Below are 26,724 nucleotides of genomic sequence, written 5' to 3'. Positions count from 1 at the left end.
CCTCTGGCCACACTTGTGTGCTGTTCTTTAGACCTCTTATTTTTGCTGTTTGTGTTGCCAAGTTGGACGGCTTATGTCAGGATTTAATTTAGTGTCCTGATATTATATCTTGAAATCACGTTGTCCTTTGTCACTGCATCGGGTTATCATGTTGGTCGGGGGAGAACACAGCCACTATCACGGTGTCACTTCTGGCCACCAGCTTGGAAGTTGCTTGGTAACCAGAAGTAGTTGCTGGTCCGAAGCCCGTTGAGACCATTTTGGCTCCCCATCAGCTGCAGAGAAGTGGAGTACTTTTTCTCTCCGTAAACTCGGTGACCACAGCGGTGGCCTTGACATTACTGTGCCGTGGAAAATCTTACTCACTTCCTTTTGTTTCTCCAGTTTTATTGTTCCATTAATGTGAGAGTGTGTGTGACATCAGTCACAGCATGTTGAGTAATTTAGGAGCTATCGCTGGCTCAGAATTCACTTTTCATGCACATGGAGAAAGCACACCCCAACCCCTGGTCCTGAAAAATGAAGCCAACCTGGAAGTGCCAAATGTTGCACTTCCTTCATTGGCCACTTTGAGGATGGCTGTAAAAGTGAGTCACTTGCCGATAGACCATCCGTATTAAATTACCCAACTTTACAGCAGAGATAAACAAGTTTACACCCTGTTAGGAAAAAAAAAAACAAACAAAAGCAAAAAAGTGTCTATACTCTTGACATCCAGCAATACTTTTTTGTCCTTTGTAAGGAACAAGAGTTTCACAGCTTTGTTCCAAAAGATCATTCAGTTAGCATCAGATTATTTTGTCTACTGGAGGAGACATTACATAAAAAAAAAAAAAAAAAGTTTCTGGGAAAAAAACCTGTTGTGGCACATTGTTTTCATCCAAGACTATTGTTTAATGCAAAAAAAAAAAAAAAAAAAGCAAAAATTGCAACACTGTCATTTTTCTGGGTCTCAGGAGGGTATAGCTAGTTCATATACATATATATATATATAAAATAAACTCATACGTATAAGCTATGGTAATCTATAAAGTTATGAATAATTAGGTTACTTAATTAATATAAGTAAGTCTGACTTGCAAATTATACTGTAGAGAAAACAGTTTTATCACAAGGTGTGATCTGTTTTGTGTACATGCTGATTTATATTTTACGATAACGCTCATAGGGTGTGCCTAATCTGTCACTATAATTATAATATAATAATTTTGTATGCATTATATGTGTGATATGTAGTATATATTACATGCTGTTATACATAACTCTGTTTAATTTGCTTTTCCCACTCTGAATACTGCACACAGAAAAAAATTCCCAACACCTGCGTTGCTTCTGAAAGCTTTTGATGACTGATTTTTGCACATCTGTTCACATCTAAATGAATACAGGTTGAAACCAGAACCCCACTACTCGCGCAGTGCATAATGGAACCCTGAAATCACCTGTTAGCCTGTGAGATTTATCTTGTTTGGTAAATACAAGATGGGGATCACGGTTACCCAGGTTATGCCGGTCTTGCCCCTTTACCCATACATGGGTTGGCCGGGAGTCAGGCAGTGCCAAGATAGCGACACTTGGAGCCTCCCCATTTGGGCTTCAAGCCAAACCAATGGGTGACATAATGGAGGGTTCATCCAGTATACACACAGTCTGATGGTAAAAACTGATGGGATAAAACATGGCGTGAAAAAATGAGATGTGAGTAAATAGAGTGAGCCAATTGGTGAATACAAGAGAAGTTAGTGAAAACAGGATATAAAGGAGTCTCCAAAATGTGTCACTCCTCTGTGTATGAGGATACTAAACTGTCTGAGAATGCTGTTAACAGAGATTTGAGATGGCGAAGTAGATACTGTGATTACTGAGGAAATAATAGTGTGGGTAAGTTAATACGACCGTATAGTCCCAAAGAGGAACTTTACCTCTGAGGCCAGGCTCCAGTCTGCGATGGCTTCACAAACAAGCTCCGAGTAAACCTGAGGAGAGAACATTCCTATTCAAGCAGTCTTTTTAAGGCACGTCGGACAACAATGAAACCATAAACCCACAACACACCATCGTTCAGAAAATGCGTTGCTAGGATATCATCTAGAAAAAAAAACTGAGAAAGAAGCCAACACACATTGTGTGCAATGATTAAATATCAATTTAGACCCAAACCCAAGGGAGTACACTCTGATTTGCAGTTTTAGTTTATTTTCCATCATTGATTTGTTTGTGCTGTATTTAGGAAATGAGCCTCGTCCATCTGAACATTCTGCCCCAGAGCTTCAGATTATCAGATCCAAATGAGAGAATTAGAAACTTGATGGTATTCACCAAGGAGAAACTATTTAAAACCATCATTTTATTCCCGTTTCATACAATCCAAGAAGGCTTTTTAGTTTGCAACATCTGTAATCCATTTGTGGTTGTGAAGGCTCTTGCCAGCTCTGTCAAAAGTTTTCAAAGTTCCTGCAGAATCATCCAGATTGTGATTAACGTTGGAAAAAGCTTGATATCAACCTCTGTCTATTCAGGCTTTCCTTTGGGGATGAAGCAACACACGGTCTCAGTTGAATAAGGTTTTGTGCTAATAAACCTTATTTACTAATGAAAAAGGGCTGGATTTTGTGCTTTAGTGAACACTTTGAGTAAAATAACAGGAAATTGACACAAGCGCTTCTATCCGAGAGACTGTCGGCCAAGATACGCTTGTGCCTAATGCACAAAGCAAACCTTGTGGAGTCGTGTTGCTCCCAAAACTTTGCAGAACACCGAATAAGCACTTTAAGAATGAGCCTGCCGTTGTGTGGGACTCTGTTCTTACAGGAAAGCTTCAGGATTTCAGCTGCCGAGTCCAGTTTCTGAACCCGGTTGTGCAGCCGACAAGCCGCTGCCAAGCCGCCCAGATTGTTGCCAGCACAACTGAGAAGGCACCGATGTAAGGCAAGGTCGGATGTAACAGAGTTGCATATAAAGAAATGGAAGCAGAGACCAACAGATTTCATTGTCCAATAGCCAGAAGCACCAGAGCATGAGCTAGTGAGATATTAAGAGTCTGCAAATTCAAAGTGCTGCTTTAAGCACTAAGCACAGAAGATGGTAAGATGAAATCTGGGGACAAATGGACCGTACTCTCATTCTGTATGTCCAACTGCATAATTTAAAAAAACTGCAAGGTGTATGCTGAGAGCGCAAATCCCTACCAGGGTATTACTGGGCAACCTTTATTACCTCCCCCAACTGACAAACAAAGGGTGTGAAGCTTCTGCCTGCAGATCTATGTGCAGAATATCTGATGAGCTTTGTGATGTCATAAGTGCTTGCTCACAGGGGGTCGTTTTGACCATTGGGGTTTTTACGTAATTATTGTATGGCCTTGCCTTACAATATAAAGCGCCTTGGGGCAACTGTTTGTTGTGATTTGGCGCTATATAAATAAAATTGATTGATTGATAAGGCAAATACTTGGAAAGAGATAAAGGAAAAAAAAATAACAAGGTGATGCTTACATATCATTTGGCTGTGGCTAGTTCTGGGCATTGGAGATGGACCACTTATCTATCTGGAATGTTACCAATCAGAACCAAGAGTGGTTCCGTAGTCTGATGGATGAAGCAGCGTGTGACACCAGCACATGCTTCCACAGCTGACCTGACCTTATTCTTTGTTTGATAATGACAAAGAATAAATGCATCAATAAATCAATCAATCAACATTTATTTATAAAGCGCATTACAGCACCGACTGGTGTCCAAAGTGCTTAACATTAAAAACACAAATTCACAAAAATAAAACACATATTGAATAAAATTTAAAACAGCACATAAAAAACAGAACATGTCACCTCCACACTAAGTGTTAAAAACCAGTTTAAATAAATAACTCTTTAACTTAGATTTAAAAAGTGCTAGGTCAGGAATAGTACGAAACTCAAGAGGTAGCTCGTTCCACAGTCTGGGGCCAGCTACCGCGAAAGCATGGTCACCCCAACATTTATATCTTGACCTTAGAACATCTAAGTAAAGCTGGCCAGACGCCATTAATGTCCTACTGTAGGTGTGCAAAGTTAAAATTTCAGACAAGTAGGGAGGTGCAAGGCCATAAATAGCTTTTAAAACCAACATTAAAATCTTAAAATCAATTCTAAAATGAACTGGAAGCCAGTGGAGTGAGTACAGGACGGGCGTAATATGCTCACGTCTAAAAGTGTTTGTGAAAAGACGAGCAGCAGCATTCTGCACCAAATTTCAAATTCAAATTTATTAATTTATATAGCGCCAATTCACGACAAAATCGTCTCAAGGCGCTTCACAACATAAAAACAGTTAAAAATTTAAAACACAATAAAAACAACCATAAGAAAAAAACAGCAGTAAAAAAGTACAAGATTAAAAACATCGTAACACTAATGATAAAACAGGGAAAATAAATGAGTCTTTAAACGTGATTTAAAAGTCTCCACAGTGTCCGACTGCCGAATGTGTGCCGGCAGATCGTTCCACAGAGCTGGGGCACAATAGGAGAAAGCTCTGTGACCGGCAGACTTCTTATTCACCCTGGGAACACACAGAAGTCCTGCCGGCAGACTTCTTATTCACCCTGGGAACACACAGAAGTCCTGCACCCTGAGAACGCAGGGCCCGAGCTGGTACATAGGGACTTATCAAGTCAGCCAGATAGGGAGGTGCAAGTCCATGAACAATTTTATAAACTAAAATCAATACTTTAAAATCCGATCTTGCAGAAACAGGAAGCCAGTGCAGGGACGCCAAGATTGGCGTAATGTGGTCAAACTTTCTGCTCTGTGTCAAAAGTCTGGCAGCAGCATTCTGAACCAATTGAAGACCCCTGATCCTGGACTGCGGTAAGCCAGAGAATAGAGCATTACAATAATCCAATCTAGAAGAGACAAATGCATGAATCAAAGTCTCAGCATCAGCCATAGACAGAATAGGACGAATCCTCGCTATATTTCGCAAATGAAAAAAGGCAGTCCTTGTAATGTCTCTAATGTGGAGATCAAAGGACAATGCAGGATCAAAAATTACTCCAAGGTTCCTCACTTTATCCGTATGATGTATAACACACGGACCTAAGCTAAATGCTAGCTGATCAAATTGATGCCGATATCTCGCTGGACCAAAAACCATAACCTCAGTCTTATCAGAATTTAAAAGTAGGAAGTTACTAGACATCCAACTTCTCACTGATGCAAGACAATCCTCCAAGGACTTTATGTGAGTAAGATCACCAGCAGTTATTGGCATATACAATTGGGTGTCATCAGCATAGCAATGAAAGGGAATCCCAAAACGCCGCAATATATTCCCGAGGGGTGCTTTTTTCAAGAGAAAAAAGCAAGGGGCCCAAAATGGATCCCTGAGGAACCCCAAACTTCATGTCTCTACGATCGGAGGAGGTTCCATTACACAATACACAGTAGGAACGACTAGACAGGTATGACGTCAACCATGCAAGAGCAGTTCCAGTAATCCCAAAGTGATTCTCCAGCCTATTGAGTAGAATATGGTAATCCACAGTGTCAAATGCAGCACTAAGATCCAGCAGCACCAGGACCGTAGTGATATCCGAGTCCATTGCTCGCAAAAGGTCATTCACTACTTTAGTAAGTGCTGTCTCTGTGGAGTGAAATCTTCTAAAAGCAGACTGCAGTGGCTCAAAAAGATTATTCTCATTGAGATAGTCCACGAGCTGTCGCGAGACCACTTTTTCCAGGATTTTAGAACAAAATGACAGATTTGATATCGGTCTATAATTCTTCAATACACTAGGGTCGAGATTAGATTTTTTAAGTAATGGTTTGATCACTGCAGACTTGAAACACCTAGGAACAGATCCAGAAGTCAATGAGAGATTTACAATTTCCAGCACAGTTGGTCCAAGAATGGGCCACAAGTCCTTAAACAATTTCGTTGGTATAGGATCAATTAAACAGGTTGTGCTTTTAGTAGACTTCACGAGCTTCGTCAGTGCGCCTAACGAGATACCGTCAAAATCTGTAAATCTGGATACCACCTCAGTGGGCGCATCCACCTCCACAGCAGTATGCAGTGGTTGGGCCAAAGCCTACTGAGATATACTCAACCTAATATCCTCAATTTTCTTCTCGAAGTAATCCAGGAAGTCCTGTGCTGAGAAAGGAGAGTGAATAACAGGTGGCTGTCCATGAATAAGAAATGCTACAGTTTCAAACAAAAACTTGGAATTATGCTTATTTTTATTAATCAATTCAGAATAATAGGCACGCTTTGTAGCCAGTAGTGCCTGCTTATAATCCAAGACAGCATCTCGCCATGCAAGATGGAACACCTCTAACTTAGAACTACGCCATTTCCGTTCAAAACCTCGAGCCTATTTGCACCAATTGGAGACATGCAAGAGACGACTGATTAATGCCCGAATAAAGTGCATTACAATAATCAAGACTGGAGCTACTGAGAAAGTGCTTTATTTTAGCCGAAAGGCGAAGTTGGAAAAAACTAGCTTTGAGTTTATCTTTTTATTTAGTTTAATATTAATATTAGTTATTATTTTAATATTAGTTTATCTTTTTGAGTTTATCTGTTGATCAAACCTCAAACAGCTGTCAAATATCACTCCCAAATTCTTGACAGCTGGTTTTACATAGTTAGCTAAGCACCAAAATTTGATGTTACCACATTTGGTATGCCAGAGCGCTCAAACACCATGATCTCAATTTTACCGTCATTCAGGTAAAGGAAGTTTTGGGACAGCCACTGCTTTACATCGCGAATACAATTAAATGATGATGACAAAGCATTACTCCCATTAGTCCTCACAGGCAGATAGATTTGCAGATCTAAATAGAAAATAGAATCGGCCCAAGGACAGAACCCTGTGGCACTCCACAAGACAGATGAGCAGTTGATGAGGAGAGGTCCCCAATCATGACAGAAAAGCTCCTTTCAGCCAAATATGATCTAAACCACTTAAGTGCAGTACACTGAATGCCAATAAAATGTTCTAACCGGGAAACAAGTACTGTGTGATCCACAGTATCAGAGGCTGCTGTGAGGTCCAGCAGAACCAGCACAGCAGGATTACCTGCATCTACCGACAAAGTAATGTCATTATGAACTTTTAAAAGTGCTGACTCAGTGCTGTGTCGCGATCTAAACCCAGATTGGAATTTTTCAAGGATGAGATTGTCTTCTAAAAAATCTAAATAAAAATCAATAAAAAAGGCAGGGAGTCCAGAAAGAAATACATCATGTTAGGTTATTTTTGACAAAAATGGTTACAGATGCTTCCAGATCCGACTGGGAACCGGGAGAGTGAATGCTGATGGACTACAGAGCCGTCATTTGCGTGTTTTGTTTGGACAAGTGACGAGACACTTAAGAGTTAATTAGTCTCATATTCATTATGTGTGTACTCCAGTGTCACAGTCTGTCTTATTACACTGCTGTGAGCCACCAGGCAGTAATTAATCAACAGTATTTTGACCGATTTCCTACAAGTGACTCCGCTTTTTCCACCATCTGGTTCCTATGTGTGCAGTGTTGAGTATAAGTGAGTGATTCACTGTGTCTGTCATGTGCTCTGTGTGTGTGTGTGTGTGTGTGTGTGTGTGTGTGTGTGTGTGTGTGTGTGTGTGTGTGTGTGTGTGTGTGTGTGTGTGTGCGCACGTGTTTCGGCGTTTGCATTCATCTGTCTGAGTGAGTGACTTTGTGTGTGTTGTGGTTGATAGACAATGTGCTGTGATAATGAACTCTGCAGGAGTGCAATGAGGAGCTGCTGGGAGAGCCGTGGAGCCACAGGTGTGTTTGGCAAACAGTCCCTTTCTCTTCAGAGTGCACGGTGCAAGCACGCATGCGTGTGCACACACACACACACACACAGAGGACCCTCTCGCAAGAGAATGAACTCAGGTGCTGAAAAAGGTACAAGGAGATCCAGGTGACTTTCACAATATTCCTTTTTAACTCCATTCAGTTTCAAGGCCTGGCATTTGTGTAGTACAATATAAATCAGTTGCATAAATATAACTAAATACAAATAGTACAAAATGATACTAAACATATGTTCTGCATGCCAGGATTTCAACAAGTAATTTAAGCAATATAAATATGATATATATGTCTATCTCTACCTATAGACAGCTCAGATTTGTCCACGACAGAACTGCTCCATAATGCTGGAAAAATTGGTATTTTTGCACACCATCAGCGCTTGTGTGTGTGTGTTTCAGTCACACTTTCTTGTGCATATGATGACTTGGAGAAAAAAATGTGTGTGTGTGTGTGTGTTTGTATGTGTATGTATACATACACACAATAAGCAACAGTCTGGTCATTGTGTGCCAAGGTTCTTGAAATAGAGCAGTACTATTAATGCAGGTACAGTAGATTTAATGCAGGCACAATACAATTCTCCACAAGCGCTAGTATATGTATGCATATATAGTATTTTCACAGAATTTAGCCTGGACATGCTAAATCAATGTATCAATATATGACTATTTTGTTCCAGTTTGAGCGTTATCCTTTTAACAAACACCCACCCAACAGACATATGCCTTACTGAACAGTGAATATATCATACAGGTGATTGGTTGCAACTTGTTATACCCACAGTTTTTTAGCCTGTGTCTGCTGGTCCTTTTTCATTTCCCTACCCTTGCCAGGCAGTGACATCAGTATTTGCTCTACATAGGTTGTAAACCTTACGGCTTTAACTTTTGAACGCAAAAGTGCCAGTATTCTCTTTACCTAAATCCAAATGTGATAGCATGGTTAAGATTTTATTTCCAAATACAATATCAGAACACACACACAAACAGGCTTTGGTGAGTATCTCCTCATTTATCGACCAAAAGATTACTTTAAGTCATTTGAATGCCGTGGTACAAATTACCAGTGTGTGATGTGCAGCATATAAAGGCGCGTTCTTCTCATTTTAAAGGATCCCCTATTTGCAATTCACTCCAGTGGGTCTTGAGCAGGTAGGGCTGGTCTGTTATCCCGTGTGTTTTGTCAGTATGCAAAGATTCGTGTGTTTGGACATCTGCAGTAACTTGACATTCTGCATAATTTACAGGTGAGGCTTTTAGCATTGCTGACAGCATTGTGCAATATGACACATGTTTGTCTTCCTAAAAAGTGCAGTGTCAGTGTCAATCTGCAGTTTTTACTGAATTTGATCACAGATGATTTACATGTGATATGACTGGTGGTTGGCTCTCACTGCGGTATTGTATCACTTCCTGTTCCGGAGCACAGCGGTGTTTTTCTGTATCTGTTAGCTGTTTAATCTGCGCAGTTAGATTGATCTAGTTATCTAGATTACGATTTGTTTCCCAGTGTAATCTTTACGTGCCTTAACTAAAGCACTCCTTCTGCTGAATCACCTCTAAATTATTTACACATTATTCACTTTGCGTGTTTTTAGGAATCCGCTAGCTTAGCATAGCTACTAGCTCTTAGCCTGATTTAGCATGGCGGCTTCTCCTGTCTCTCCCGCACTTTTCTGCTCTGGGTGTGAAATGTTTAGTTATTCCTCGGCCTCCTTTAGCAGTAACGGTACTTGTAATAAGTGTAACTTATTCGTAGCTTTGGAGGCCAGGCTGGGCGAATTGGAGACTCGGCTCCGCACCGTGGAAAATTCTACAGCTAGCCAGGCCCCTGTAGTCGGTGCGGACCAAGGTAGCTTAGCCGCCGTTAGTTACCCCCTGGCAGATCCCGAGCAGCCGGGAAAGCAGGCCGACTGGGTGACTGTGAGGAGGAAGCGTAGCCCTAAACAGAAGCCCCGTGTACACCGCCAACCCGTTCACATCACTAACCGTTTTTCCCCACTCGACGACACACCCGCCGAGGATCAAACTCTGGTTATTGGCGACTCTGTTTTGAGAAATGTGAAGTTAGCGACACCAGCAACCATAGTCAATTGTCTTCCGGGGGCCAGAGCAGGCGACATTGAAGGAAATTTGAAACTGCTGGCTAAGGCTAAGCGTAAATTTGGTAAGATTGTAATTCACGTCGGCAGTAATGACACCCGGTTATGCCAATCGGAGGTCACTAAAATTAACATTAAATCGGTGTGTAACTTTGCAAAAACAATGTCGGACTCTGTAGTTTTCTCTGGGCCCCTCCCCAATCAGACCGGGAGTGACATGTTTAGCCGCATGTTCTCCTTGAATTGCTGGCTGTCTGAGTGGTGTCCAAAAAAAATGAGGTGGGCTTCATAGATAATTGGCAAAGCTTCTGGGGAAAACCTGGTCTTGTTAGGAGAGACGGCATCCATCCCACTTTGGATGGAGCAGCTCTCATTTCTAGAAATCTGGCCAATTTTCTTAAATCCTCCAAACTATGACTATCCAGGGTTGGGACCAGGAAGCAGAGTTGTAGTCTTACACACCTCTCTGCAGCTTCTCTCCCCCTGCCATCCCCTCATTACCCCATCCCCGTAGAGACGGTGCCTGCTCCCAGACTACCAATAACCAGCAAAAATCTATTTAAGCATAAAAATTCAAAAAGAAAAAATAATATAGCACCTTCAACTGCACCACAGACTAAAACAGTTAAATGTGGTCTATTAAACATTAGGTCTCTCTCTTCTAAGTCCCTGTTGGTAAATGATATAATAATTGATCAACATATTGATTTATTCTGCCTTACAGAAACCTGGTTACAGCAGGATGAATATGTTAGTTTAAATGAGTCAACACCCCCGAGTCACACTAACTGTCAGAATGCTCGTAGCACGGGCCGGGGCGGAGGATTAGCAGCAATCTTCCATTCCAGCTTATTAATTAATCAAAAACCCAGACAGAGCTTTAATTCATTTGAAAGCTTGACTCTTAGTCTTGTCCATCCAAATTGGAAGTCCCAAAAACCAGTTTTATTTGTTATTATCTATCGTCCACCTGGTCGTTACTGTGAGTTTCTCTGTGAATTTTCAGACCTTTTGTCTGACTTAGTGCTTAGGTCAGATAAGATAATTATAGTGGGTGATTTTAACATCCACACAGATGCTGAGAATGACAGCCTCAACACTGCATTTAATCTATTATTAGACTCTATTGGCTTTGCTCAAAAAGTAAATGAGTCCACCCACCACTTTAATCATATCTTAGATCTTGTTCTGACTTATGGTATGGAAATAGAAGACTTAACAGTATTCCCTGAAAACTCCCTTCTGTCTGATCATTTCTTAATAACATTTACATTTACTCTGATGGACTACCCAGCAGTGGGGAATAAGTTTCATTACACTAGAAGTCTTTCAGAAAGCGCTGTAACTAGGTTTAAGGATATGATTCCTTCTTTATGTTCTCTAATGCCATATACCAACACAGTGCAGAGTAGCTACCTAAACTCTGTAAGTGAGATAGAGTATCTCGTCAATAGTTTTACATCCTCATTGAAGACAACTTTGGATGCTGTAGCTCCTCTAAAAAAGAGAGCTTTAAATCAGAAGTGCCTGACTCCGTGGTATAACTCACAATCTCGTAGCTTAAAGCAGATAACCCGTAAGTTGGAGAGGAAATGGCATCTCACTAATTTAGAAGATCTTCACTTAGCCTGGAAAAAGAGTCTGTTGCTCTATAAAAAAGCCCTCCGTAAAGCTAGGACATCTTTCTACTCATCACTAATTGAAGAAAATAAGAACAACCCCAGGTTTCTTTTCAGCACTGTAGCCAGGCTGACAAAGAGTCAGAGCTCTATTGAGCTGAGTATTCCATTAACTTTAACTAGTAATGACTTCATGACTTTCTTTGCTAACAAAATTTTAACTATTAGAGAAAAAACTACTCATAACCATCCCAAAGACGTATCGTTATCTTTGGCTGCTTTCAGTGATGCCTGTATTTGGTTAGACTCTTTCTCTCCGATTGTTCTGTCTGAGTTATTTTCATTAGTTACTTCATCCAAACCATCAACATGTTTATTAGACCCCATTCCTACCAGGCTGCTCAAGGAAGCCCTACCATTATTTAATGCTTCGATCTTAAATATGATCAATCTATCTTTGTTAGTTGGCTATGTACCACAGGCTTTTAAGGTGGCAGTAATTAAACCATTACTTAAAAAGCCATCACTTGACCCAGCTATCTTAGCTAATTATAGGCCAATCTCCAACCTTCCTTTTCTCTCAAAAATTCTTGAAAGGGTAGTTGTAAAACAGCTAACTGATCATCTGCAGAGGAATGGTCTATTTGAAGAGTTTCAGTCAGGTTTTAGAATTCATCATAGTACAGAAACAGCATTAGTGAAGGTTACAAATGATCTTCTTATGGCCTTGGACAGTGGACTCATCTCTGTGCTTGTTCTGTTAGACCTCAGTGCTGCTTTTGATACTGTTGACCATAAAATTTTATTACAGAGATTAGAGCATGCCATAGGTATTAAAGGCACTGCGCTGCGGTGGTTTGAATCATATTTGTCTAATAGATTACAATTTGTTCATGTAAATGGGGAATCTTCTTCACAGACTAAAGTTAATTATGGAGTTCCACAAGGTTCTGTGCTAGGACCAATTTTATTCACTTTATACATGCTTCCCTTAGGCAGTATTATTAGACGGTATTGCTTAAATTTTCATTGTTACGCAGATGATACCCAGCTTTATCTATCCATGAAGCCAGAGGACACACACCAATTAGCTAAACTGCAGGATTGTCTTACAGACATAAAGACATGGATGACCTCTAATTTCCTGCTTTTAAACTCAGATAAAACTGAAGTTATTGTACTTGGCCCCACAAATCTTAGAAACATGGTGTCTAACCAGATCCTTACTGTGGATGGCATTACCCTGACCTCTAGTAATACTGTGAGAAATCTTGGAGTCATTTTTGATCAGGATATGTCATTCAAAGCGCATATTAAACAAATATGTAGGACTGCTTTTTTGCATTTACGCAATATCTCTAAAATCAGAAAGGTCTTGTCTCAGAGTGATGCTGAAAAACTAATTCATGCATTTATTTCCTCTAGGCTGGACTATTGTAATTCATTATTATCAGGTTGTCCTAAAAGTTCCCTAAAAAGCCTTCAGTTAATTCAAAATGCTGCAGCTAGAGTACTGACGGGGACTAGAAGGAGAGAGCATATCTCACCCATATTGGCCTCTCTTCATTGGCTTCCTGTTAATTCTAGAATAGAATTTAAAATTCTTCTTCTTACTTATAAGGTTTTGAATAATCAGGTCCCATCTTATCTTAGGGACCTCGTAGTACCATATCACCCCAATAGAGCGCTTCGCTCTCAGACTGCAGGCTTACTTGTAGTTCCTAGGGTTTGTAAGAGTAGAATGGGAGGCAGAGCCTTCAGCTTTCAGGCTCCTCTCCTGTGGAACCAGCTCCCAATTCAGATCAGGGAGACAGACACCCTCTCTACTTTTAAGATTAGGCTTAAAACTTTCCTTTTTGCTAAAGCTTATAGTTAGGGCTGGATCAGGTGACCCTGAACCATCCCTTAGTTATGCTGCTATAGACGTAGACTGCTGGGGGGTTCCCATGATGCACTGTTTCTTTCTCTTTTTGCTCTGTATGCACCACTCTGCATTTAATCATTAGTGATCGATCTCTGCTCCCCTCCACAGCATGTCTTTTTCCTGGTTCTCTCCCTCAGCCCCAACCAGTCCCAGCAGAAGACTGCCCCTCCCTGAGCCTGGTTCTGCTGGAGGTTTCTTCCTGTTAAAAGGGAGTTTTTCCTTCCCACTGTAGCCAAGTGCTTGCTCACAGGGGGTCGTTTTGACCGTTGGGGTTTTACATCATTATTGTATGGCCTTGCCTTACAATATAAAGCGCCTTGGGGCAACTGTTTGTTGTGATTTGGCACTATATAAAAAAATTGATTGATTGATTGATTGATATCTGCAGCGCAGTTGGTGCATGCCAGCTTTGGCAAAGACCAGTTAAAGCTCAGCAGAGAAGACACATTTGTTCACTTCTTTCAGGAATTTGGATAATGTAACTGTTACATTCCATATATATGTATATGTATGTATGTAAGGTCAGTTGTGAATGAAGTTTATGTGTTAGTGTTTGTGAAACTGCAGGAGTGAAGGAGCAGGCTTGGACGTCCTCTTCAGCAGCACAGATGCCACTAAATAAAATATTTCATAATCCTGCCCAAATCCTCTAATCACCATGACAACAGGCAGCAGGGAGCCAGAGAGTGGTGGCGTGTGCCCCCCTTCATTTCCTCTTCATCTTTTTTGTGGAATTTTGGCCAACACTGAATTTTTTTCTTTCATCATTCTTTCATTCTTGCATTCAGATTTCCATTGGTGGATGTAGGGATAGTAAGTATTATTCCCGTTGTCATAGATTTAAATTATACTATTTATAAAAATATATTCACCATATAACACCCAAAAGTACAGACTTCAAAATATTAACATTGAAGGACTGACGTAAAACAATGTCGAACACTGCATCGTCATGTCAATCCCTTGGTGGCAAGGAAGGTCATGTCTTGATCGATTCCCAGACGGAATGGTGGATGAGAAGAAAATCTCCATCCAGGGTAGGGATGGGTACCTTTCACATTTGAACCGATACGGTACCGATACCCAGTACCTGGGAATCGATGCCGGTACGCAACAGTACCAATTTTGGGTACTTTTATGCGTTGTGTTTGAAGTAAAATCTCAAAAACTTACAATTTAACAGATTTATTTCTGAAAGTATAAACTTTAACAAATATGTCAAAACAGCACGAAATTATTTGTCTTGTAACAAGGCAGTTGTTTCACAAATTGCTTGGAACATTTCTTGAACCTAAGCAGTGTTTTTCTTTAAAATGTACAAATTAAAACCAAAAGGGGATAGACAAAAAATAAATAAAAGTGTACTTTTTATAAATTAAAGTGCAACAAACTAAAAATAAAAGTGAGGCAAACTTTTTTGCAATGAGCTACATTTACTGTAGTGTTTCGTCGTTCCTTGTGCAGTTTTTTTTTTTTTCCAATAACACAAGCATATCAATTTTTTCAGGTAAGAGCCGAGCCCGCTCCACACATGCTAACGTCATCTAACCACTACGTTTTGGCATTTCTTACCTGCAGCAGACGATGATGATGACGCGGTTGTTGAAGCGTATTTTCTCCAGCGATGCTGGCTGCAGATGACGAGTCGCTAGCGGTGCCAAATTCAGGAGCTGATCTGACTTGCAGTCGCAGGCAGTCAGAATTGTGCTCTCTTCAGTGTTGAGAAATATCTTGCGCTTAACCAGGTGCTTCTTCAGATTAGATGTATTTCCACCGCTGGTCTTGCATTTTGTGTCACAAATATTGCAGCGAACGTAATCTGTGTCGCATTTAGAAAAGTGGAGCACTTCAAGCACTTTCTGTCAGCCATGTTGATTTGTTTATGAACCAGCGGCTACCGCGTCTCACGTCATTACGCTGTGTGTGTTGCGTTCATTTTCAGCATGTAAAATTGTCCACTCTCCCACTCTCTCAAGCATAATGGTGCGTTTAAGTACCGAAACATGGTACCATTTGATTTTACGTGAACAGATACCTGGTAGTACTGACGGAATTTGGTCGGTACCAAAAAAAGTACCGAATTTGGTACACATCTCTAATCCAGGGTCAATCTAGCCTGCGTGTGGATTTGTCGTTGAACACCGACAAACACACTGAGCTTGACTGATCTGTAGCCTGGTTCGATGGCCCAGGAATCCCAAACACTTGCCGTTTAAGGACCTACTGGCAGCCTTCATCCACCTTCGCAGCCGTTGGGTTACAAGCCATCACCTCATGACCTGCTGCTGAATCAGAGCCCCGTTGGCTGTCTTGTTTTCATGGTTTCTGTTGGGCCTTCATGGTTACCGTAGCGCCTACGGGGCATACAAGGTCCTCACCATATTTCTCCAAAACAAGCAATCCCCTACTTGATCCGTTACCCAGGGGTCAAGACATGGACGAGGGCCTGGATTCTGACACTGATTTACATCCACACAATAGTTGTCTAATTAATGCAAACAGGATGTGGATCCTCAAATTAAAATCAAAACTGTCTTTTAGCATGAAAAATAAACTATTCCCATATTTTTACATCAGTTATTATACATGAAAATAGTACTTTTAGAAAATGTGTTTTCAAGCCCTTAATTCAATATTTTACTTTGGTATGTTTGGTCTTCAAACTGTCATTTCTGCTTCTTTATTTTGTGCTGTTACATGTATTTTACAGCTGGAATCTTAGATTAATCAGTTGGTTAATCAATAGCAAAACCATCAACTTAACAACCTTGAAGTTATTTATGAAATATTTGGTCTTGTTCTGGCACCTCAACTGTGATAATGTGGGTCATTTTTTTGTTTTATTTGAGAGATTGTTTTTAATTGAAATATTGTGAACTTTAGACGCGCACCCCCCCCCCCCCCACACACACACACACACACCAAAAAAAAGCACCTCACGACAACCCGACTTTTACAAAAACTAACAGCAATAAAAATATATTAGCAGCAATGAAAAGTAGGAGAAAAAAAAACAAAACTACACACCTTCACTCAGTGTTTTTATCATCCAACAAAGTAGATTAAAAACTGCTGACAGTGATTTTGATTTATTTTAAACGTTCGAACATACGCCAAATGTTTGACTGCTCTCTCATGGCAAGTTCTTGTAAAACTGGTTTAAATCTGTATCTTATTATTATACAATGTCTTTAATCAGCTTTAGGACAATAATAAAATATCTTTAATTCCAGCAAAATTACAGCAGATAATTGATTTTAAACTGTTCCAGAAGAAGAATACATTGGTTTAATGGATTTTTGCATTGGTTTGAACAGTTTTAAACAACTGTTGCCTTTTTGTTGTTGTTTTTTTCCCCTAAATTCTAAATGGCTCAACTCCAGTATGAACTGATCTTAAATGGCATTTAAACTGAGTAAATTATGGTTTTCCAAACAGCTGAATGTCTTTGGTGTTAAGAATTATTCACCCAAAACGGCAGCATTTTATAAACTATACGATTAAACAGTTAATCAGCATCTCTACTAATCATTACTCGCAGCCCGGCAGTATTTGCTCATCATCTATGCTGTGGTTCCCTTGACAACTGCATCACACCGATATCAAGGCAATTTGGCTAAAAGGTAGATTAAAACAGCAATTTCAGTCCATTAAAGTGGATGCTGGAATTGATCAGCGCTCATGCAGTTGGCAGTTTGGGTGTCTGAAGTGTGTGGCGCTGTTCTAACGTAACCAGCAATTCAGTCAGGAAGAATAAATCCAGAGCAGGAATGGTAAAGCTGCTGCTGACTTTCTTTGGCGTCACATTGAAACGGATTCTTCTAAGTGCTTTGTTTGTGCAAAGGGTGCAACACGTCGTCGAAGGCCTTTCGCCATCTGTTAAATTATAATGGAGGTGATGACCTCATGGGGTCAAAGGACCTGTTGCTGGGTAAACATGTAAACAGCAGTCAGAGGGTATTATATGTCAGGTAGAGCGTGATATCGATTTCCAAAAAGGGAGATGATGATGGGAGGCTCGGTCAGGTGTAAGAGGACTGATCCTGTTCGGGTGTGGATGTACTGGGCAGGGGTGCAGCTGTGTTTTTGCAGTGCCACTGATCACCCATCGAGGCCCGCGTAACCGCGTTCTGCTTCAGGTCTTATTTCCTCCTTAAACTGTTTCTCATGGAGTTTTGTTGCCTGCTTGGCCAACAGGAATAATCAGCTCCTCTCTTTCTCTCTCTCTCCCTCTGCAGGTATTCGGCCCCAGATTATGAACGGGCCTATGCACCCGCGCCCCCTGGTGGCGCTGCTCGATGGGCGCGACTGCACTGTGGAGATGCCCATCCTCAAAGACCTCGCAACCGTGGCGTTCTGTGATGCCCAGTCCACACAGGAGATCCATGAAAAGGTACAAAACCATTTGGCTTTTTTTAAAGCGTCAAATAAGGTGCAGTGTGCACGCTCCAATCAGCTCAACTTTAATTAGTCAGCCGGTAAAAAAAAAAACAAACAAGTGGGGAAAAAACAGAAGTGATGATGTGTTCCCTTATTGCCCTTATGATCACCAGATGTGCGATGATTTTAGTATTTGTGCAGTAATTTAGCCTTTCTGTTTGATGTATGATGGATAATTAGCCCGTTTATTCATTAATTCAGTCCTTAAATATGATCAATACTTCCAAATGATAATTTAGCATTTTGTGCAAAGAATGATTAATACTTCTAAAAAAAAAAAGCTACAATGACCCTCTGTCGAAAGCAGCCCCGACAAAAACTGCTGCGAGTGCAGTTTAGGGATTATTTCTAGTAAATAAGGCACCATTTTTCTTCTGTAAAATCATCAGACTGTCATTATTTAATTAAAATTAATTTTTCTGTGCTTCAAGAATCTCTGAGTCTATTTGCCTACTTGATACTCAGGTGGCAGTTGTTTCAGATGCAGATGTGGCAAAACTCGTGAACACTCCACAATGACACACACACGACTAACAGATTACAATTTTTTTCTCTCTGTTTTCATCACTCACTCACTCATCTTCAACCGCTCACTCCAATTAATGGCCACGGGGGTTGGGGGGGGGGGGGGGGTCTGCTGCCTATCCCAGCAGTCATAGGGCGTGAGAGTATACCCTGGACAGGACGCCAGTCTGTCACTGGGCCACATACAGACAAAGAAACACATTTACACCCACACACACCTACAGACAATTTAAAGTTTCCAGTCCACCTAAACTGCATGTCTTTGGATGTGGGAGGAAGCCGGAACACTTGGAGGAAACACATGCAAACTCTACACAGAAAGGCCACATGTGGGAATCGATCCTATGTCCCTCTTGCTGTGAGGCAACAGTGCTAACCACTAATCCAACGTGCTGCCCCTCTGTCTTTTCATTTCAAGTTAATTTTTCTTCCTCATGGTTGTATGTGTTTGTTTTTAAATATCAAACACAACATTGACGTAAAAGCATCAACAGATAACATTATACGAGGTCTGTTAGAAAAGTATCCAACCTTTTTATTTTTTGCAAAAACCTGATGAATTTGAATCACGTGTGCTTGCATGAGCCAACCTTGAACCTTTGTGCGCATGCGTGAACTTTTTCACGCCTGTCGATTGCGTCATTTTCTGGTAAGCAGCCTTTGTGTGAGGATGGGTGGAGTCTTTCGTCAGATTTTCTTTGCAAGGAAAATGGCGGAACGACTGGAGCAGCGCGACTGCATCAAATTTTGCCAGAAACTGGGCGACAGCCAGGTGGATACCATTTGGATTATTCAGACGGCTTTCGGTGCCTTTTCAGTCGTGTGACTATCCAAGAAATTGTGGAAGAGGTGAGCATGTTACAGCATGTCCTGTGATTCTTCAGCATGAAGGCGCTTTTGTTCCATCAGCAGCTTCGTGCTGAAGCCTTCGGCATGAATTTTGCTGCAGCTCTTTTCATGGCCAAATCTTCTGTCACAGTGGAATGTGCCGAAAAAGTGCTGATGTCCACCTCTTCCGCAATTTCTCGGACAGTCACACGACGGTCCCACATCACTACAGCGTTCACTTTGGAAATGATCTGGTCATTTCAGCATGTTGATGGCCGACCGGAGCGCGGCTCGCTCTCCACCGTTGTGCGGCCGTCTTTAAACCGGTTGTACCCCTCCTTAATCTGTGTGATGCCCAGAGGATCGTCACCGAAAGCCGTCTGAATAATCTGAATGGTTTCCACCTGGCTGTCACCCAGTTTCTGGCAAAATTTGATGCAGTCGCGCTGCTCCAGTCATTCCGCCATTTTCCTTGCAAAGAAAATCCGACGAGAGACACCACCCATCCTCAAACAAAGGCTGCTTACCAGCAAATGACGCAATCGACAGGCGTGAAAAAATTCACGCATGCGCACAAAGGTTCAAGGTTGGCTCACGTAAGCACACGTGATTCAAATCCATCAGGGTTTTGCAAAAAATAAAAAGGTCGGATACTTTTCTAACAGACCTCGTATGTTGGAACGCTACAATAGAAAAAATGATGACATCACAGCAAAACACACACTTCAAGAAAAAACACTGGGGTTGTTAAGATGCTGGAAGTTGTTAAGGTATCAGCTGTTTTGTTATACGAGGGCTGTCAATAAAGTATAGGTCCTTTTTATTTTTTCAAAAACTATATGGATTTCATTCATATGTTTTTACGTCAGACATGCTTGAACCCTCGTTCTTCTTTTTCGTTTTTCCACGCCTGTCGGTGACGTCATTCGCCTGTGAGCACTCCTTGTGGGAGGAGTCATCCAGCCCCTCGTCGGAATTCCTTTGTCTGAGAAGTTGCTGAGAGACTGCCGCTTTGTTTGATCAAAATTTTTTCTAAACCTGTGAGGCACATCGAAGTGGACACGGTTCGAAAAATTTAGCTGGTTTTCGGTGAAAATTTTAACGGCTGATGAGAGATTTTGAGATGATACTGTCGCTTTAAGGACTTCCCACGGAGCGGGACGTCGTGCAGCGCTCCCAGGCGCCGTCGTCAGTCTGTTTCAAGCTGAAAACCTCCACATTTCAGGCTCTATTGATCCAGGACATCGTGAGAGAACAGAGACGTTTCAGAAGAAGTCGGTTTCAGCATTTTATCCGGATATTCCACTGTTAAAGGAGATTTTTTTAATGAAAGACGTGTGAACGGATTGCAGCGTCGGCTCGCAGCCGCCGCGACGCTCCGCCACTGGAAAAACACCTCTGTTGGAAGCCTTAAGGACAAGTTGGAACATGCCCAGCTGTTAATCAATTTCTCAGATACTCACTCCACTGAAAGCCATCAAAAGCCGCCTGGATTTTATAAATGGTTATCAACACAGAGCTAAATTTTTCGAACCGTGTCCACTTCGATGTGCCTCACAGGTTTAGAAAACATTTTGATCAAACAAAGCGCCAGTCTCTCAGCAACTTCTCAGACAAAGGAATTCTGACGAGGGGCTGGACAACTCCTCCCACAAGGAGTGCTCACAGGCGAATGAAGTCACCGACAGGCGTGGAAAAACTCACGCATGCGCACGAGGGTTCAAGCATGTCTGACGTAAAAACATATGAATGAAATCCATATAGTTTTTGAAAAAAATAAAAAGGGCCTATACTTTATTGACAGCCCTCGTATCATCCAACTGATGTGTTTCCATTTGATGCTCTTGTGCTTTTTACTTCAGGGCCACCATACTTTATCACTACTTTATCTTTGAAATACTTAATGGCACATGTTTCTGATAGAACTAGGGTGTAGTTATAAATTTTTAATCTACAAGTAAAATTAAAATTCAGTGGCGCACACAAAGATTTGGCCAAAGTTTAGGGCAAGTGTTGGGTTGTCGGGGGGGGGGGGTCCATCTACTCAACTCCGCTGGCTGCGGCCCTGTTAGCAGGAGGAAAACACTGATGAGACACGATGACAAGAAATGAAATTGTGTATTCATGTGATAAGTACTACCTGATTGGCTGGAAGAAAATGTACCACATGTACCATCACTCAGAAATAGACTTGCTGAGTATTTGAAGTGAAGCAGAGCATAAATGTGCTTTTGAAACTTGTGCGGTGGTGTTGCAGGTGAGCTGGCAGAAAGCCTTGAATAGAGTGGGCAGCTACAACTCCATCAATGTGGCGTTCATGAAAAAAGATTGAGGCAGGACGTATCAGTGTGGGATAAATCTGACATTGATCAATCAGCGGTTGCCTTCGTTGGGCCCTGTTCTGATTGCTGCGATTGGACTGGGACATGTATATTAGATCCTAATATATTATAAGTAGTGATGCTACTCATCAAATACAAAAGCGGTGCGCGTTGCTAGATGGTATTCTGCATCATTTTAATAATGTTTCATTTTAATGGTTCATTCTATCCAGTACAATTATAATTGCCTCATCACTGACTAATCCCGCTGAGTCCTGAAGTGCTGCTTTGTTAAGTGAGGAGGAGGAGGAGATCGGTAATAGAAAGGCTGTATAATTGTCCTGTGCCACAGTGGATGAAACAATGTTCTGATTTTTGTGTCCATACACAGATGCTTATCACTTGTTTTTAATCCAAGCTGCTCACTATGACTTATGAGAGGATGAACATTTTAACAAAACACTTCTTGATATTAATTTCAGTTAAAATATAAAGATAAAAAGTAACTTCTGCCCAGTTATTAACAGACACAGTGCACATTAATCTGCATTACTGTGAATGTGCATGAATCAGCTGAAAGACTTTTTTTTTTTATCTGTAGTCAGATGTTGCATAGCTGCTGTAAAAATAATAATAAAAAATGGAACTTTGGAACTTTTTAAAATATTAAACTCTACCATGCAAAGCAAAAGCCATACATCAACAACATCCAGAAACACCGCCACCTTCTCTGGGCCCGAGCTCATTTGAAATGGACAGATGCAAAGTGGAAAAGTGTGCTGTGGTCTGATGAGTCCACATTTCAAATTGTTTTTGGAAATCATGGACGTTGTGTCCTCCAGACAAAAGAGGGAAAAAGACCATCCAGATGGTTACCAGCGCAAAGTTCACAACTAGCATCTGTGATGGTATGCGGGTGTGTTAGTGCCCATGGCATGGGTAACTTACACATCTGTGATGACACCATCAATTCTGAAAGGTACATCCAGGTTTTGGAGCGACACATGCTGCCATCCAAGCAACGTCTTCTTCAGGGATGTCCCTGCTTATTTCAGCAAGACAAAGCCAAGCCACATTCTGCACGTGTTACAACAGTGTGGCTTCGTAGTAAAAGAGTGCAGGTACTAGACTGGCCTGTCTGCAGTCCAGACCTGTCACCCATTGAAAATGTGTGGCGCATTATGAAGTGCAAAATACGACAACAGAGACCCTGGACTGTTGAACAACTGAAGTCGTACATCAAGCAAGAATGGGAAAGAATTCCACCTACATACCTTCAGTAATTAGTGTCCTCAGGTCCCAAACGCTTATTGAGTGTTGTTAGAAGGAAAGGTGATGTAACACAGTGGTAAACATACCACTGTCCCAGCTTTTTTGAAATGTGTTGCAGGCATCCATTTCAAAATGAGCAAATATTTGCACAAAAACAATAACGTTTATCAGTTTGAACATTAAATATCTTGTCTTTGTGGTTTCAATTGAATATAGGTTGAAGAGGATTTGCAAATCATTGTATTCTGTTTTTACTTACATTTTACACAACGACCTACTTCATTGGAATTGGGGTAGTAAAACTGAGCCCTAAGTTACACCTAAAATACAGGAGCTTGAAGTATGAAAGTGCTTATATTTTGGAGATACCCTGCAGACAATCAGGCGATCATATGACATCCATGGCCAAGATAATTACAAATGACAAGCCTTCAAGATGTCACCCATACACACTTTGCAGCCCCCATTTTTTAAAAGAAAAATTACAAAATTGTATGTTTTATGATTGCAAAATGAATATTATCGAGTTTAGTGCATAGTTTAATGTAATTGCTTTTGCTTGGAGAAATTACAATATAATGAGCTTTCAAAACTTTTTTATAAACTCAAGAACAAATTAATTGCTAATGGAAATAATCATTAATTGAAGCGCTGATGGTTTGAATTGCATTGCTGACTGAGCTGATTGTGAATCAACAATTCACTTATGTGAGCTAAAGGTATCTGTAATAAAAAATTCTCTAATATTTAATGAAATGCCCTTGTAGTATTTCATCAGCTTTCATGCAACATTTTGACAATACTTTTATATTTTCTATTTTAAAATAACGCAACGTATAAGCATTGTGCTCTTTATATTTGCAGTTGTTTAATTAATTATTAAGATCCTATTGTCTTACGTCCAATTTGTACATGTTCAAATCAAATCATCATTTGTTCATGTTGTGCAAATCAAGGAATATTTGTAGATCACCCTCTGTGCATCTGCAGTTATTAATGAGACAAATTTAACTCCATAGGAAGTTAGCTTTGAGTTTGCAAATGTTAGCGTGCAAGCTAACGTCTGCAAAATGTATTGTAAATGACTACAGAGGGGTTATCAGGTTACAAAAATGGCGCTTTCAGTTTCAGAAGTGTTTATTTCTCACTAGCTTTTACATAATGTACCAGAAGTGAAGCTGTTCGCAAGTAGCTACACCAGGAAGTGACTTCACCATGCTAACCTTGGCTAAATGTCTTGTAAATAAGTTCAGAGGTGTTACTAGGTTCCAAAAACAGCATTTTCAATTTTAGAAGTGTTTATTTCTCCTTAGCTTTTACATAATATATGAGAAACATGTATATAAACACACAAAACAAAGCGGTTTTGAAGACACCAGCAACTGATGTCACGTTGTAGCTCTACTCTGATTGGCTGTCACCTGCGTCACTCACAAACAAAACAGATCAGACTGAAACAGAATGTGACTTTTTACCCTTTTAAAATGCCTCTTAAAATACATCAAGGTTAACCATCTTTGAACTTGTCCAAGATCTTTGTTCCAAGAATGTTCCCTGTGAATTTCAAAAGTCTGGCAGTAATAGGATTGGACTGGATGGATGGACGAAAAGCCTTTGCAATACCCGATGGCCATATTTGATGACCTCGAGTAAAAATGCGATTTCTGCATTATGTCAGCTTAATGTTATGAAAAAGCATTAAATATATATATATCAAGAAAATAATATTTTAGGTAATGTTTCATTAAATATCTCTGTGACAGCAGTGAAGAATGCACACACTGACATTTGCTTTTACAAAACCTGAAGGTGCATTACAGCTGCAACTCCTGAAACATGTTGAAACAAATTTCAATAAAAAAAAGCATTTACTTACTTTTTCCACTCGGTGTGCACTTTCTCTTCACTGCTGTCATTTTTCCGCGGGGAGCCATGGCCAGCTTCACTGCACTAATGAGATTAATGCACGAGTGCTTTAACCTTGAATTTAGCACCTTGCTACAACTCCAATGAGCTCCAATAAAAATGTTATTTGGAAATTCATGGCTATGCTAATCTGACTTGGTTAGCTTAATTCCAATAGTGGGTTGTGAATTTAAACCTGTTATTTAATAGCCGTGGCATGCAGCAGCTACTTGCTATGCATTCTGGGTATCACAACAAGCTGTCATTTTGCTTTATGATCCCGCCTGTATTCACTCCAACCTTGTTTGCATTTTGCAAAATGAATTGATTGTGACAAAAATTGTCTTTGGCAAGCTCACACAAACAACCACTCATATTTTAGAATGCACAAAAACAATCCATTTGCATTTAGATAAAGAATAAATTCATAAAGTTCAAGTCTGGATAAATTGGAGGTTGTGGAAGCTGTCTCGTTGATGTCGGCCTTGACAAGTTGTTTATGCATGTTGGAGAAAATCCATCTTCACGTGAATGCTGGCATCATGAGCTTTCAGACTAATTTAAAGTAAAACTGATTCACCCTCAACGCCACACAAACATGGAGGCTGATGCCCGCCTGCCTCATGCATCCCGATCTGTCGTGTGTGTAACGTTGCATTAATGGCAGTTTTTACAACTGTGTCACTGCACATTGTTGTCATCTTGACCAATGTCTGCCTGTCTCCTTAGTTCCACTTCACCACTGGGGGCAGTACTGCATACAGTACCTCAAAGTGCCGTGCAGAAGAAGGCTGGGGTAGAAACAGTTTTTACGCTCCTCCACGGGAGTCAGACACAGCAGGAAGTTCACACACACGCCTTTTTCAGTGTGGCCATAAGAGGGTGCTTTAGAAAAACTGATGCAGTTGTGTGACAAAAGCTTCAATAAAAGCTGTTGAGTTGTTTTTGTAGCAGTGCTGACATTCAGCAGTGCAGTAAGTCCCTTCGCCTTCTCCCATGTTGGGTCCCCACAGCAAATCCGATGTGGATCTCCATGTTGAATTGACACAAGTTTTATGCTGGATGCCCTTCCTGACGCAACTCCACATTACATGGAGAAACCAGCAAGGTTGGGGTTTGAACCAGAAACCTTCCGCACTGAAACCAGGCTCCCTAACCACTTGACCACCACCCCTCCTAAAGCAGTGCAGTACTTAAAAACAAACAAAACAAAAAAACCCCAACCTTCATGTCCTATTAAATTCCATTTCAGGTTAAGAATATATATATATATATATATATATATATATATATATATATATATATATATATATATATATATATACAACAAAAATATAAACGCAACACTTTTGGTTTTGCTCCCATTTTGTATGAGATGAACTCAAAGATCTAAAACTTTTTCCACATACACAATATCACCATTTCTCTCAAGTATTGTTCACAAACCAGTCTAAATCTGTGATAGTGAGCACTTCTCCTTTGCTGAGATAATCCATCCCACCTCACAGGTGTGCCATACCAAGATGCTGATTAGACACCATAATTAGTGCACAGGTGTGCCTTAGACTGTCCACAATAAAAGGCCACTCTGAAAGGTGCAGTTTTATCACACAGCACAATGCCACAGATGTCGCAAGATTTGAGGCAGCGTGCAATTGGCATGCTGACAGCAAGAATGTCAACCAGAGCTGTTGCTTGTGTATTGAATGTTCATTTCTCTACCATAAGCCGTCTCCAAAGGCGTTTCAGAGAATTTGGCAGTACATCCAACCAGCCTCACAACCGCAGACCACGTGTAACCACACCAGCCCAGGACCTCCACATCCAGCATGTTCACCTCCAAGATCGTCTGAGACCAGCCACTCGGACAGCTGCTGGAACAATCGGTTTGCATAACCAAAGAATTTCTGCACAAACTGGCAGAAACTGTCTCAGGGAAGCTCATCTGCATGCTCGTCGTCCACATCGG

At 40.8% G+C, this 26,724-nt stretch overlaps 1 protein-coding gene across 1 annotated transcript in view; it reads left to right on the top strand.

Annotated features, from left to right (window-relative positions):
- Nucleotides 1-26,724, top strand: part of LOC117523726 (C-terminal-binding protein 2-like) — an 80,909-nt gene that overhangs the window by 34,560 nt on the left and 19,625 nt on the right. Inside the window, 2 exon segments of the mRNA XM_034185324.1 lie at nt 3,902-3,922; nt 17,703-17,857. Coding sequence (XP_034041215.1) covers nt 3,902-3,922; nt 17,703-17,857 — 176 coding nt within the window.

Source organism: Thalassophryne amazonica, chromosome 13, assembly GCF_902500255.1.
Source record: "Thalassophryne amazonica chromosome 13, fThaAma1.1, whole genome shotgun sequence".
NCBI lineage: Eukaryota > Metazoa > Chordata > Actinopteri > Batrachoidiformes > Batrachoididae > Thalassophryne > Thalassophryne amazonica.
Note: the sequence above shows the minus strand (reverse complement) of the source record. Positions and strands in the feature narration are given on the sequence as shown.